Here is a 12561-nt window from a genome sequence, read left to right on the forward strand (position 1 = left end):
TAATCTATGGTTTTAATTTGGTTTTATGCACCAATTGTCGAGATAAACATGAAATTTGGATTAATTAAGTGTTAAACCCTAGATTCATGCATGTATGCGATATAACTTGTTTATCTAAAGCTCTGGTTAAGTTTCAGGAGCTTTTAAATTAAGTTTATGCATAAAAAATGAAGTTTTTAAAGAAAATCGAGCAAAAACCCTAACCTGGAAAATCATGTCGGTTCAGTCGACTGATGTTACCATCAATCGACTAACGGGGAGGTCATCAGTCGACTGATAGCAATCATCAGTCAACTGACGGGCTGTGTGTGCCTTACTATTAGCGAATGATCCTATCAGTCGACCAATGGGTTTATCGGTCGACTGATCAGGTTGAATTTTGTGTGTTTGAACCTTTTTGCGTACGGGTTCGTTTGGTGCGTGTTTTGTGCAAGTCTTGAGCCAATATTCACGCGTGGTTCAAGGAGTACGCGTACGGGGTTCAAGTGCGCATGATCACATCATTTGGGTTGTCCAAATAGGTTACAATCGTTAGGAGTAACGACGATTATAGTATATACATTCTATTTATGAACGGTTTGGTGGGGTTTAGTCGCGTCCCGCAATGAGACCGCGGATGAACTATACTCTGAGTGCTTTAGTCGGGCCCTGCAATGCGACCGCAGATGAACTACACTCCTTATCGGTCCGCACGGAGATACGCAGAGGTTGATATACATATCTATCAGTCTGCATGAGATGCGCAGAGGTTGACATATCTAACTATCGGTCCGCATGGTTATGCGATGAGTTGTTATACTTAGTTATAGGTCCGCACGGGAGTGCGATGAATTGACATACTTAGTTATCGGTCCGCACGGGAGTGCGGTGAATATATATATCTAGTTATTGGTCCGCACGGCAGTGCGATGAATTGACATATTTATTTACCGGTCCGCACGAGGGTGCGATGAGTTGAAGAATTCCAGAGAAGGACGATATGATAAATAACCTGAGTGTATGTGAATATTGGCATCATCGATATGATTCATTGTGAAGGTATTTCACAACTTAGATACACGAGATAGTGTATCGTTATCTGTTTTACCTACTAAGGATAGTATGTGGAGTTGATACGATATTTTCAGAGATGTTTGATGTGGTATTTTTCTGTATTATCTTCCTTGTATTTATTTATTTCTTAGTTTTGGAGTTAATATTTAGTGATTCATAATTTGAGACATATGGTATATATATGAGGGTTTCTTGTTTGGATTATTTCGTTCGACGTACCAGTCTCATGTTGTGAGTTTCTAAGTATTAACCCCGGTTGAGTACAGGATAAATGAACTAGGTAAACTATACACTTATAGGTAGAGCCTCCATCATACCTAGTAGCACTTCCCCTGGGGGTGGATGGAGATGATCTTGCTAGCGGTCTGACGTTGTGGTTTTCACTTCTTTTCAGGCAGCGGAGCAGAGTTTCGGAGAGCCACAGGTTGACGGATTTTCAGCATAGTCGTTGTCATGTATGTTTAGTAGTTCTACTCTACAGATGTTTAGTTTATATTTCTAGTTGATATTTAGACTTGCATTACATTTTGAGAGCTGAGAGAGAGGTTATGTACATTTCAGTTAACTCTTGTAGTTAAGATTTTGGATCATTTATTTCAGATTGTTGGACATATTTTCTTTTATATCTGTTAAGACCTGATTATTTGGAGATTTATCATATATTTTTGTGTTCTATTTCTTGTCTTCATCTCTTTTATATCTGTTTGTACATGTACTATCTTATTTGATTCCACTAGAAGAATATTTCTGTGATGGTAAAACATGTTATTGCACAATATAAGTACATGACAGGTTTGACATCCTTAATTTTACCTTGGACTGCAACCTTACGTAAACCCGAAGACGTCGCAACACAACTGCCACAGCAACACGCGACTCGACAAGCGACTCAATTTTGCTCCTTCATATCAAAAGCTTCCAAGAAAAATATGAAAACCGGAGAACATTTTCTTCTCGTCCCTTGCAGAGAAACATGTTTACATTTCACCAACTCATTTATATCTTCCTGATTCATAAAGATGGGTTCCAAACTTCAATTTTCATAAATATTATACATCGAAGTCTGCTTTAGTTACAAATATCCTCCACTAGTAATCTCTACTTGACACGCATCATCATTCATCGCTGACACCTGCCAAAACGAGCTCTTCACCCGACCATATAGAAATAAAAGAATTTGTCGAATAGCTTCATCCTTCATCGTGGTACATTTGAGGCAAGACCTCCTCAGATTACATATACCAGTAATTTGTCAAATTATGAAACGTACTACCTAACAGTTCAAAGTCCATATAACGCACCAGTAACAAAACCACTTCAGTACCAATCAATAAAACCTAATGTGACCCCAACAATTACTCATCAAACTAAAGCTGCTTCCACACAATAGAAAGAAACAGAGAAAGACAAACACAGTGGAGTTTCTTTTGCAAGCAATTTTCGTCATCATGGTTGGTAATCAGTCTGCAGCTTAAAGTATAAATCCTTCAACAATATCATCGATCCCCTTCTCCTTACTATTCCAGCTCGCGAGCACCAGCAATATAGGAGATATTAAAGATCCTATTAAAGATCATTCGACGTGCTGGCTAGGGTCAGCAGCAGATACAGCAGGGGCGCTTCCCGGGGGTACCATGGGCATCGCCGGAGCTGACAAAGGTACTACATCAAACCCAGAAGGTCTTCGAGCCCTTTGAGGCCTATCAAGGCTCCGACTCCTGCTCCTGCTCCTGCTCCTGCTTCGGGACCAACTCCTGCTCCTGCTCCTGCTCCTGCTATCATCACTACTATCATATCCCCATGTACGAACTCTATCAGGACTTCTACTATAACTCCGGCCTCTTCTCTCTACAGGTCTCCGGGCGCATCAAACCGGCGCGCCGCAGTTCGCCGAATGAAAAGACCACTCATCTCCCGATCTTGCCACGCGCCCGGCCTCCGCTATCAAACCCACGGCCGCCTGTTTCCACGACCGCACACTTCCAAAGTCACTTCTACAGCGTCCACCAATCCACCAACCAATCCCTTGATGCTCTCGACACCAACCAGAGTTCGCCTCAATGCCCCGCAGCCACCGAAGTCATTCTGGCCCCCGAATGCCAGCGGCTTGAACCCGCCAGCGGCCGCCGGCAAAGGATAGGAGGAACGGCTCGAAGCATGTACACGGACCTGAGGAGGGACACGCTGGTTTGCGCCTTCGAGGATTTTGATCAATTCAGCTGCATGCTTCCAATCTTGATCGGAGATGAATGTGTATGCTATTCCCGTGGCTCCAGCTCTTCCAGTACGTCCAATTCGGTGCACATAGTCTTCGATGCCGGTCGGGAAATCGTAGTTGATCACAACCCTAGAACATGAAGATTGAAAATATAATGTCAGAAGATGGAATTTTAAAATATATAACTGCAATGATAGAAATAAAAAAACATTTCTGAATGGTGTTTGCTTCCAACAGAAGACAAGTGCAAAAACAAACCGGAAAATGTTCCTCCAAAAACATTACTGCCCCTTTCCTCCTTTTCCAAGTCTTTTTTAATTAAAGAAATACAAAAGTTATTCATCAGAGAAAACATGCCAAAGCAACCAGCTTTGAGAAAATGAGTAAACATTTAAGTACTATTAGTATCATTGTAAGCATGTGATGAGCTAAAACTAAACTATTTTGTTGCGGAGAACGGGGAAAAAAGAGCTCCAGCTATACTACTTCCCTATCGAGTAACATCCCATCTGAAAGTGGGAAGGAAAAAAGGAAGGGTTAAATTCAAAACCCCCTGACCGTTTAACACTGCTCTCACCAGACCACCCTACATGCAATTACAAATTAATAAAATGTCCTTGAAAGAATTAAAAAAAACTTCACTTGAGGGGGTATGTTACCTGTAAATGGTAAATGACTAGATTGGATTTGTTTTCTACCAAGAAAGTTTCAGTTATTTGTGTCAATTACAGATACGGGCGGTCCAATGAGAAGTGCAAAATTCAAGGGGGGTCTTGTGAAACACCCCAAAGATCATGGGGTTTATGTGAGATAAAAAAGAGTCATGAGGTATGTGCAAAACCACCCAACGCACAGAGGGATTTTGTGAAATTAACTCAAAAAAGAACCGTCACTCTGTGTCTTCTCTTTTGAGCTGTCACTCCTTTCCGATCATTTCAATTAATCTCATACCCTAGCTTGGATGAATAAAATGGGCATAAACGAATAAAATGAACATAAAAAGTTCAGATAGCCCTAGAGCTTCTATATATTGGCACTGTAACGAGCCAGAGACCTGACTTCCACCAATTTATAGAAATCCATTTAAGCATTTTCTTCTTTTATCACAATAGATTTCTGATTCAGCATCGTCGAGAAGAAATGCTGACCTGATATCTTTAATGTCAAGCCCTCGGGCAGCAACATCAGTAGCTACTAAAATCGGTGCTTTGCCACAACGAAACTGGTTCAGGACATAATCCCTTTCACCCTGAGACTTGTCTCCGTGAATAGCAGCAGCGCCATAACCACGCATAGAGCGAGCAAGCTGGTCACAGAGCCTCTTTGTCGAACAGAAGATGATAATCTTTGATCCACGCTCTTGAGTTCTAAGAATCTGCTCCAACCGTCTCTGTTTCTCCATCGGCAAAACAATCTCCACATGCTGTCCATAAAAACAGTAATAAGAATAGAAAAGAGGAAGAAAATCCAGATCAGATTTATTGACATGCAAATAAAGAGGAAGACATCCAGATTACATTTATCACCTTGCACACAGAAAACAGAATTACTTTGATACAGAGCAAATTCTGAGATGTTAACACATAATAATCACAAAAACACAGAAAAGAATTCTGAAGGCTATAAGGTTAGAACAGCAGCACAATATCTAAGCTAAAGCCGTCAGTAAGTAATTGACAGATGCAGATTTTAGTGAGCAGACAATGTATCGAGACTAAGGTCAAATCTGCATGTAAAATGGCTGATAACTTTCCCAACTATTATTGCCTCGTGTCCCACAAAGAGCAAGAAAATGTTACTAAGCATGCATGACTCTAAGCTGCTGGATAGACAAAATTGGATTTCTTTTAGGGGCGAAAAAGAAGGAACTACCAATAAGGTCCATTCTAGCTGTAGACAAACATAAGAAATATATTACTAACCATATATCCTTCTAAAGCTTGTAGACAAACATAAGAAATATATTACTAACCATATATCCTTCTAAAGCTTAAACTTCAAATCAAATTCAACAATTCATATTTTAAGAAACCTAACATAACCATATATCCTTCTAAAGCTTAAACTTCAAATCAAATTCAACAATTCATATTTTAAGAAACCTAACATGTTTAGCAACTATAAAAACGATATATGTATGATGAAGAAATATGGTAACATACAGCACACATCTAATCATTCATCATGGTTAAACTTTATATGTGGTTTTTTTTAAATAGTCTTTTCATAAAAATAATTGCAGACAGTCTTCAACAATTAGATAAGAGCAGAAATACACATCTACATAAGAAAGTCACACATTCAAGACCCAGAGGGACTGCGTTTCATTCGTACAAAATGCTTGATGCCTAATCTAGTGAACAAACCTTTCCAAGGAAAATAACAAAGAAATAACTTGCCTAATCCTAGCATATGAAAAAAAGGAAAAAGAAAAAAAAAACAGCCTGATTTAGGCTTACCTGTGTGATTGCTTTGTTTGCAGAAAGTTCCTCATTCCCAATGTTAACCTGGACAGGATTTACTAGTAGATCTCCAGCTATTTTTCTCACCTCCTTCGGCCAAGTTGCTGTGTACATAAGAGTCTGCCTGCGTGGAGGAATCTCTCTAACAATGCTACGAATTTGAGGTTCGAACCCCATGTCAAGCATTCGGTCTGCTTCATCAAGAACAAGAAAGGAGACTTGACTAAAATTGATCTTCTTCATCTCAAGTATGTCATTGAGCCGACCAGGCGTAGCCACAACAATATCGACACCCCTCTCGATCTCCCTGAGCTGAGGGCCCTTTGGAGCACCTCCATACAGACACTGGTGTAGAAAATATATGCACATGGGCAGTATCAAAAAGAAAGTACTAGAAGACTAAATTCAATGTGTAATACAAGACTTATTCTGACAATTTGACTGATTTGCAGTTCCATACATGCAAATAATATTCAGTTAAAGATAACTTGTGCTTATGGTTTTTTTTATGAAGGGGGGAGAGGGTTGACAATCACTGGAAAGGAACTGAAAAGAGCAATTAAAAAGAAACATAATAACAAGAACTTACAGTGCAAGAGATCCTTGATGAGCGACCAAATTTGATTGCCTCATCTTGAATCTGGGTGGCAAGTTCCCGAGTTGGAGATAGAACCAACACAGTTGGACCAATTTGAGGATTATTTCGACATTGCTTTAAATGAACAAATGCTGGAAGAAGATAACCCAAGGTTTTCCCAGAGCCAGTTTTGGCTATGGCCACAATATCCCTGCTTTGTAGTGCGATGGGCCATGTTTGCGCTTGTATCGGAGTGGGAGCCGAGAATCCAGCAGCACGTATCTAGAAATGAAAAGTTAAACATAAGGCCACATAGGACGTAGATATAGTATGATATCTGAAAAGAGTATTAAAGTTTTTTTAACGAATATGAACAATTATGTCATTGCTTTGAATGTTATACTGAAAAGAAAAGAACCCCATAAGGACACGGTTGCTTACTGAAGCAACTCGATGCAGAAGGGGCATTTCAGACCAAGTGGCAGAGACATGAAGGAAGGCCCAGCCACTTTTGAGTAACTAACCCTCTCCAAAATCGTCTACAGGAAGGACTCCAACTATATGATTGCAGCCTTCAAGGACAAACCAATTGCTGTATACTGGGGTTGTTTAGCAGCACAGCATACGACATATGCTCTTCTCTCGAGCAAATATCGCATCTGGGATAATGGTAACAGAAATAAATTCAGACCATTGCCAATAAATAAGAAGGGCCATTTAACTGGATTTATATTTTTCCTTTTTGCAGAAATGGAAGATGGAATATAATATTCATCCACATGAATTAAAAGACAGCTTCGGGTTCGAAAACTTACCTCTCTGAGAAGCTCTGGAGCAAAAGCAGTAGCCTCAAAGGTCATGAATGGAGCAGGAATATTATCACCCTAGAAAATTCATTTAAAATTAACAGTGTATAGGAACAAATATCAAACATAGCATAAAAATTACTAGACTTAAAAAATAAAAATAAAGCAAACTTCATTCCTTATTCATCATAACACAATAAAATATAAGTATCATTAAAGAGGAGTACTACTTGTGAACAATTAGCAGCTCCATAAAACTCCATTAGTTGTAATCATGGGCATAGAAAAGACCGTCCTCATAGTAGATAATATAGACCCAAAATACTACTTGTGAACAATTAGCAGCTACATAAAACTCCACTGGGTTATAATCACTGGCATAAAAAAGAAAGCCATGTGTGCCTTGAAGTTGAGATATACAGATGAGCACAAATTTAAAAGGGACAAAAAACATGTTTCCCAATCTTGTCAACAAAAAAAAGCCAAGTCCAAAAAAGAAAATATCAATAGAACTGTAAGCTGATCGAGCTGAATGTGAACAATGTCACTACAAAGGTATCTTATTCTAACTCCTATTCCTACCATGTAAATTAACCTCTTGTGCTCGCTGGACCGTACATGGGTCATCCATGTTGGCGTCCCCTTCATGCAACATATAACCTATCAAATTACATAGTGGCCCAAAATAGAACTTCATGTCTTTTGATGTTAAATACCCTACAAGCTTTAGAACATTTTATAGAGGGCAGATAAAGATAAGGATCACTAAAGAGGGTTGTAGGTCATGAAATTTAACTGGTGGAACAGATGTCAAGTTTCTTGGTGGAAAACAATTCAGAGCATAACCAACAATTAGCGACTAGGGAATTTGTAAAATCTGTTGAGGCAATATGAATAAATTACCGTAACAGTAATCTCATGATGCTGGCAATAGGAATCAGCAGATGGAGCATTAGTGAAATCTGCAGAGCCAAACATTTTTTGGGAGGGTCCCATGTGAGCTAGAGCAAACCCCGCATGATCGCGGCCAGCAGCACCCATTCTGATACCCTGATGCCAATAACAGTATATTTTGTCAATTGTCTATATAAGAAAACTGAACATAACATATTGGAAGTATCTTAAAGGTCGAGTGTTCGTTGTTAAGAAAATCAAAAAACCGCAGCCATATGTCATCCCTAGGATCTCATAGTAAAAAGGAGACATAAATTTGAGTAGAAATAACCAAATAGAAAACAAAAGATATGTTCTTGTTATTTCAGACTGGCTTGGGTAGTTTAAATTCGGTTGAGCAGCTACTAATTAATACATCCATTTAACAATTCCACACATTCCAAGATTTTGAATTTCAAGTTAAAATCTTCAACTGTCTATATAAGAAAATTGAACATAACATAATGGAAGTATTTTAAAGATTGTTCATCGTTAAGAAAATCAGGAAACCCCAACCATATGGCACCCCTAGAATCTCATGGTGAAAAGAAGATACAATTTTGAGCGCCTACAATAACCGAATAGAAAACAAAAGATGTGCTCTTGTTATTTCGGACTGGATTGGACAGTTCAAATTTGGTTGAGCACTTACAATAATACATCCATTTAACACTTCCAAACATTCCAATATTTTAAGGGCTTGTTTGGATTCGTAGGGGGTGAAGGGAAGTTAAGGGAAACTGAGTGAAGGGAAGGGAAGGGAAGGGAAGGGAATTCCCTTCCCCTTGGTTACACCCCAATTTGGGGGGTAACAATTTTTATACTATTAGGGGGTGAACCAAGGTGAATGGAGGTGAATTAACTTCATCTCCCAAGTGTTCCCAAACAAGGTGAATGGAGGTGAATGGTTCCCCTAACTTCCCTTCACCCTCATTCCCCTCAATCCAAACAAGCCCTAAGTTTCAAGTTAACAACACGTTAAAAAAAGCTAAAAGCTTGCATGTTGTTAAATGGTGATTTCACCTAATGACATATTATCACATTTACTATTTCCCAGCATGATAACAAGTATATTCCAGAGACAAACACATGCAGATCCTAATTAATTTGACAAAATGATGCTGCAGAGTATACATAGAAAATATGCATTCTATTAAACAGATGAACATAAGCAGTGATCTGTAGCACATGTACATTCAGATTTAACTTGATAATAGGAAGTACTGCAGATTAAAAAATGCAAATTTGTAGTCACCTGTTGGTTTCCTGCATGAGGGAAGCCTCCATGCTGTTGTTGATGTGGGAGCATCACAGGCCCTTCATTACCACTAGATGGGTAAAAGTCATTATTCCCTCTTCCACTGTGCTCGTCATTGTATCCCAATTTTGGCCCCATGAGCGGTTGATTCATTGCATTTCCATTTTGCTTAGAAACTGTGGGGCCACCAAGTGGCTGTTGTCCATAGGTCGCATCTGTCCTCACCTGCTGCAACTCGCTATAAGCACCACCCGTGCCAGTAGATGATGGTCTGCCAATATACTGTCCTGGGCCAATTGAATAATCTGCAGCCCCAGGAATATGAGGAGCTGGGCCTGGAAATTGACGATCACCTGATGCCCCATTACTCTGTTGGATAGGCGGTGCAGTAAACCCCACCGGCTCTGGCACTTGTCTCCTTACATCCCTCTCAATTGGAAATCCATTTTGCTGCACTTGGTGATTGCCAGTTGGCAACCCTTGGGGCTGATAGTGAGGCACTGAATGCTCATTTATTTTAGGAAATTGTGTGTGTCCCATATGATTCCCCTGCAAATGTGGATAGTGCTGGGTCGGCTGATCCGGCATATGATGCATCGGCTGACTAGGTGGCTGATTCAGCATATGATGTGTATGTTGACTAGGCTGCTGATGCATGTGCTGCTGCTGACTAGGCAGCTGATGCATGTGCTGCTGCTGACTAGGCTGCTGATGCATGTGTTGCTGTTGGGGCATCTGCCAGCCCAACTCATTCTGACTTGCAGTGTCATTTGGTGCCTGAGAACGAGCTGTAGGGATTGGTGCTAGTTTAGGTGTAGAGGCTGACAGTGGACCCGATGCTGAGGTTGGCGGCAAAGCCACTGGTTTCTCATACTGGGTGACATTTGTCTCTGGATTCCAGTAGTACAAAGCACCAGTGCTGTTATCAATCAATCCTGTCCAAGGCTTCGGAAGGCTTGGATCTTCAGGCGCATAGGAAGGGGCAACTTCTGCTGTAGCCATACTGATACGGGATGACTGTTTCGGCTGCTAAACTTTGTTGTATGTTATCCACCTACCTAAATGCCATAATCCAGTAAATATCAGGGGAAGTCCAGATAAAGGAAACAATTTAACAGGTACATTTAGCAACCAATTACATCCAAACCAATGTTATTGGGATCATGTTTAATATATTACTCATGGGACATTTATAAATGGTAAAAACACAGCTAAAATGCAAACTACGATGTGATTTTCAGTAAAATATAAAGTTATTATGATTTATTTCAAAAGGAAGAGAAAAAACAATGCAAGTGTGTTCTGTATTAGGACAATATGATATGAGACCAGAACAATTGATAACTACTGTAACAATAACCCAGAAAACCAAATTTATCAAAAATAAATAAATATATGATACATTACTCATGAACAAGGGGCTAGTTTGGCACAAATTTCATTCTATAAGATGACATTGTTCTAGGCATGCATTGATTTATTTTGATTCATAGATTAAAATACATTGGCATGATAAACTAACAGGCATAAACTCATATTGCTTGCACCTCCAAAAAGATATCCATCTGAAACATTAAATACGTAAAATTGAATTGCAGGAATAGATTGTCTCACCAACTTAAACATTGAGGACCACAGAGAAGCATTGACAGATACGAATCTAAGATCTAGAGAACCGTAAGTTAATTGAAACTTTTAAAGCCTAAATCCAATTTAGTATGTACTGCAGAGTAAAAAAATCCAACTGCCTAAAGTACATAAAAGATATGTCAAACAAACACCAGAAACCAAAAAAAAAGTAAATGAAGATTGTTACAATTTGATCCATTGTAAATGTTAATATATTAATCCCCCAAAAGAAACAACAAATCTCAAATCAGAGTGAAAAAATATCTTGTGCTCAGGCAATAAAGGCACAATACACCTCTTGAGACAGAAATCACAGCTTGACAAAACTATGAAGCTCTAAACAAGTCCACTGTCGATGCGAAAAGGCTGTCTAAAATTGTGTTGATTAGCTCCCAGATGCGGAAAGTAATAATCTGACCAATAATAGGCCATTTGACTACCGGCTTCTTTACTTATGAGGTTGATAGCTCCAGCAATAACATCGCATAAATATGTTGCTTTTGCAAAAAATCTAACTTTGTAACAAAAGTAAACACTCCAAACAAATTTAAGTGCTTCCATACATTGACAGTTACCTAAAAAGGAGGAAATTTATGATCCAACAGAAAGTACAATACATTTCCTCAAACCCTAAAGAGACTCTAAACATTAGTTAACATAATATAGGTCCAAAGTATAAAAAAGAGAAACAATGAAACTACGGTGATCAGATCAAATCGTTAATAAAGCAAAACAAAAGCACCACAGGAGGATAAAGATGTCACAGTTAAATTCACTGTACATCGTCCAATGTTCCCAAATCAAGCTGACCCATAAAATTCGTTCGCGATCGCTAACAAAAGAAGAAGCTTGACAAGAGAAAACTTAAGACCTAGACGAATGCGTACAACAAGGATTTGCATAAATTACATGATTCCACAATCCAAAACCTAAACAAACTCTATCTAAGGGATCCTTACAAAAAATCACCGACAAATTATCTACGTGGTCGATACCGAGTTAGATCTGTCGAATTGATTAGGTCGGTACTTAAACAAAGAAAACGCACGCCGAATCTGCAATCAATCCATAGAAATTTCCGACGAACATCAAACCTTTCGACTGAAACCCTAGAAATCCCCGTCCAAATTAAGGAAAGGGAAGCGAGAGAGAGGGGAGATGATTTACCTTCGATTGAAGGAGGGGAAGGATTAGGGTTAGATTTGGGAAGAACCGAAACGCGCCGACCCTCTTTCCCCTCTTCTCCTGGTAAAAGAGGATGAGAGGAAAATGCGAGCCCTAGCAACCCACGCGTCTACTTTTATAACTTGAGAGAACGCCGTACAGGTGGAGCACGTGACTTGCACGTGTCCAATTGTAAAGATATTTTGGCTATTGTGCTCTTAGGCCCCTGATAATATAATACTTTATATATTACATTTATATTTACTAACTATTGGGACTAGTAGTGTACTTGGCACTGTTCATTCAACACTACGTACAATTCAACCCCAGTAAAAATTAAGTTAAATTATCATACTCCCTTTAAAAGTACGAGTTAAGAAAAATCTTTTTTAGACAAATATACCCCTATAAAGTTTGAACTATCCTATCTATAATCAAATTCTAATTTTTAAATTTAATTT

The 12561-nt window shown here is 39.1% G+C and overlaps 1 protein-coding gene across 1 annotated transcript; it reads right to left on the bottom strand.

Moving 5' to 3' along the window:
• Positions 1-2074: 2074 nt before the first annotated feature.
• Positions 2075-12200, bottom strand: LOC109828049 (ATP-dependent RNA helicase-like protein DB10). Its single transcript, XM_020395083.1, has 9 exons — positions 12104-12200; positions 9305-10365; positions 8020-8166; positions 7126-7194; positions 6323-6592; positions 5731-6078; positions 4420-4694; positions 3034-3400; positions 2075-2920 (listed from the first exon to the last, which is right to left on the bottom strand). The coding sequence occupies exons 2-9, from the start codon at positions 10307-10309 to the stop codon at positions 2627-2629; spliced, it is 2775 nt and encodes a 924-aa protein (XP_020250672.1). The 5' UTR covers positions 10310-10365; positions 12104-12200; the 3' UTR covers positions 2075-2626.
• Between the last annotated feature and the right edge of the window lie 361 nt (positions 12201-12561).

Source organism: Asparagus officinalis, unplaced genomic scaffold (assembly GCF_001876935.1).
Source record: "Asparagus officinalis unplaced genomic scaffold, Aspof.V1 AsparagusV1_Un671, whole genome shotgun sequence".
NCBI classification, from domain to species: domain Eukaryota; kingdom Viridiplantae; phylum Streptophyta; class Magnoliopsida; order Asparagales; family Asparagaceae; genus Asparagus; species Asparagus officinalis.

Excerpts from the sequence above, each read along its gene's own strand:
- LOC109828049 (XM_020395083.1), bottom strand. The coding sequence starts at position 10,309 with ATGGCTACAGCAGAAGTTGCCCCTTCCTATGCGCCTGAAGATCCAAGC. Across the intron at positions 7,195-8,019 it reads ATCATGAGATTACTGTTACG|GGTGATAATATTCCTGCTCC; the intron begins GTAATTTATTCA and ends TGAATTTTCTAG. Across the intron at positions 6,593-7,125 it reads CTCCAGAGCTTCTCAGAGAG|ATACGTGCTGCTGGATTCTC; the intron begins GTAAGTTTTCGA and ends TTTCATTTCTAG.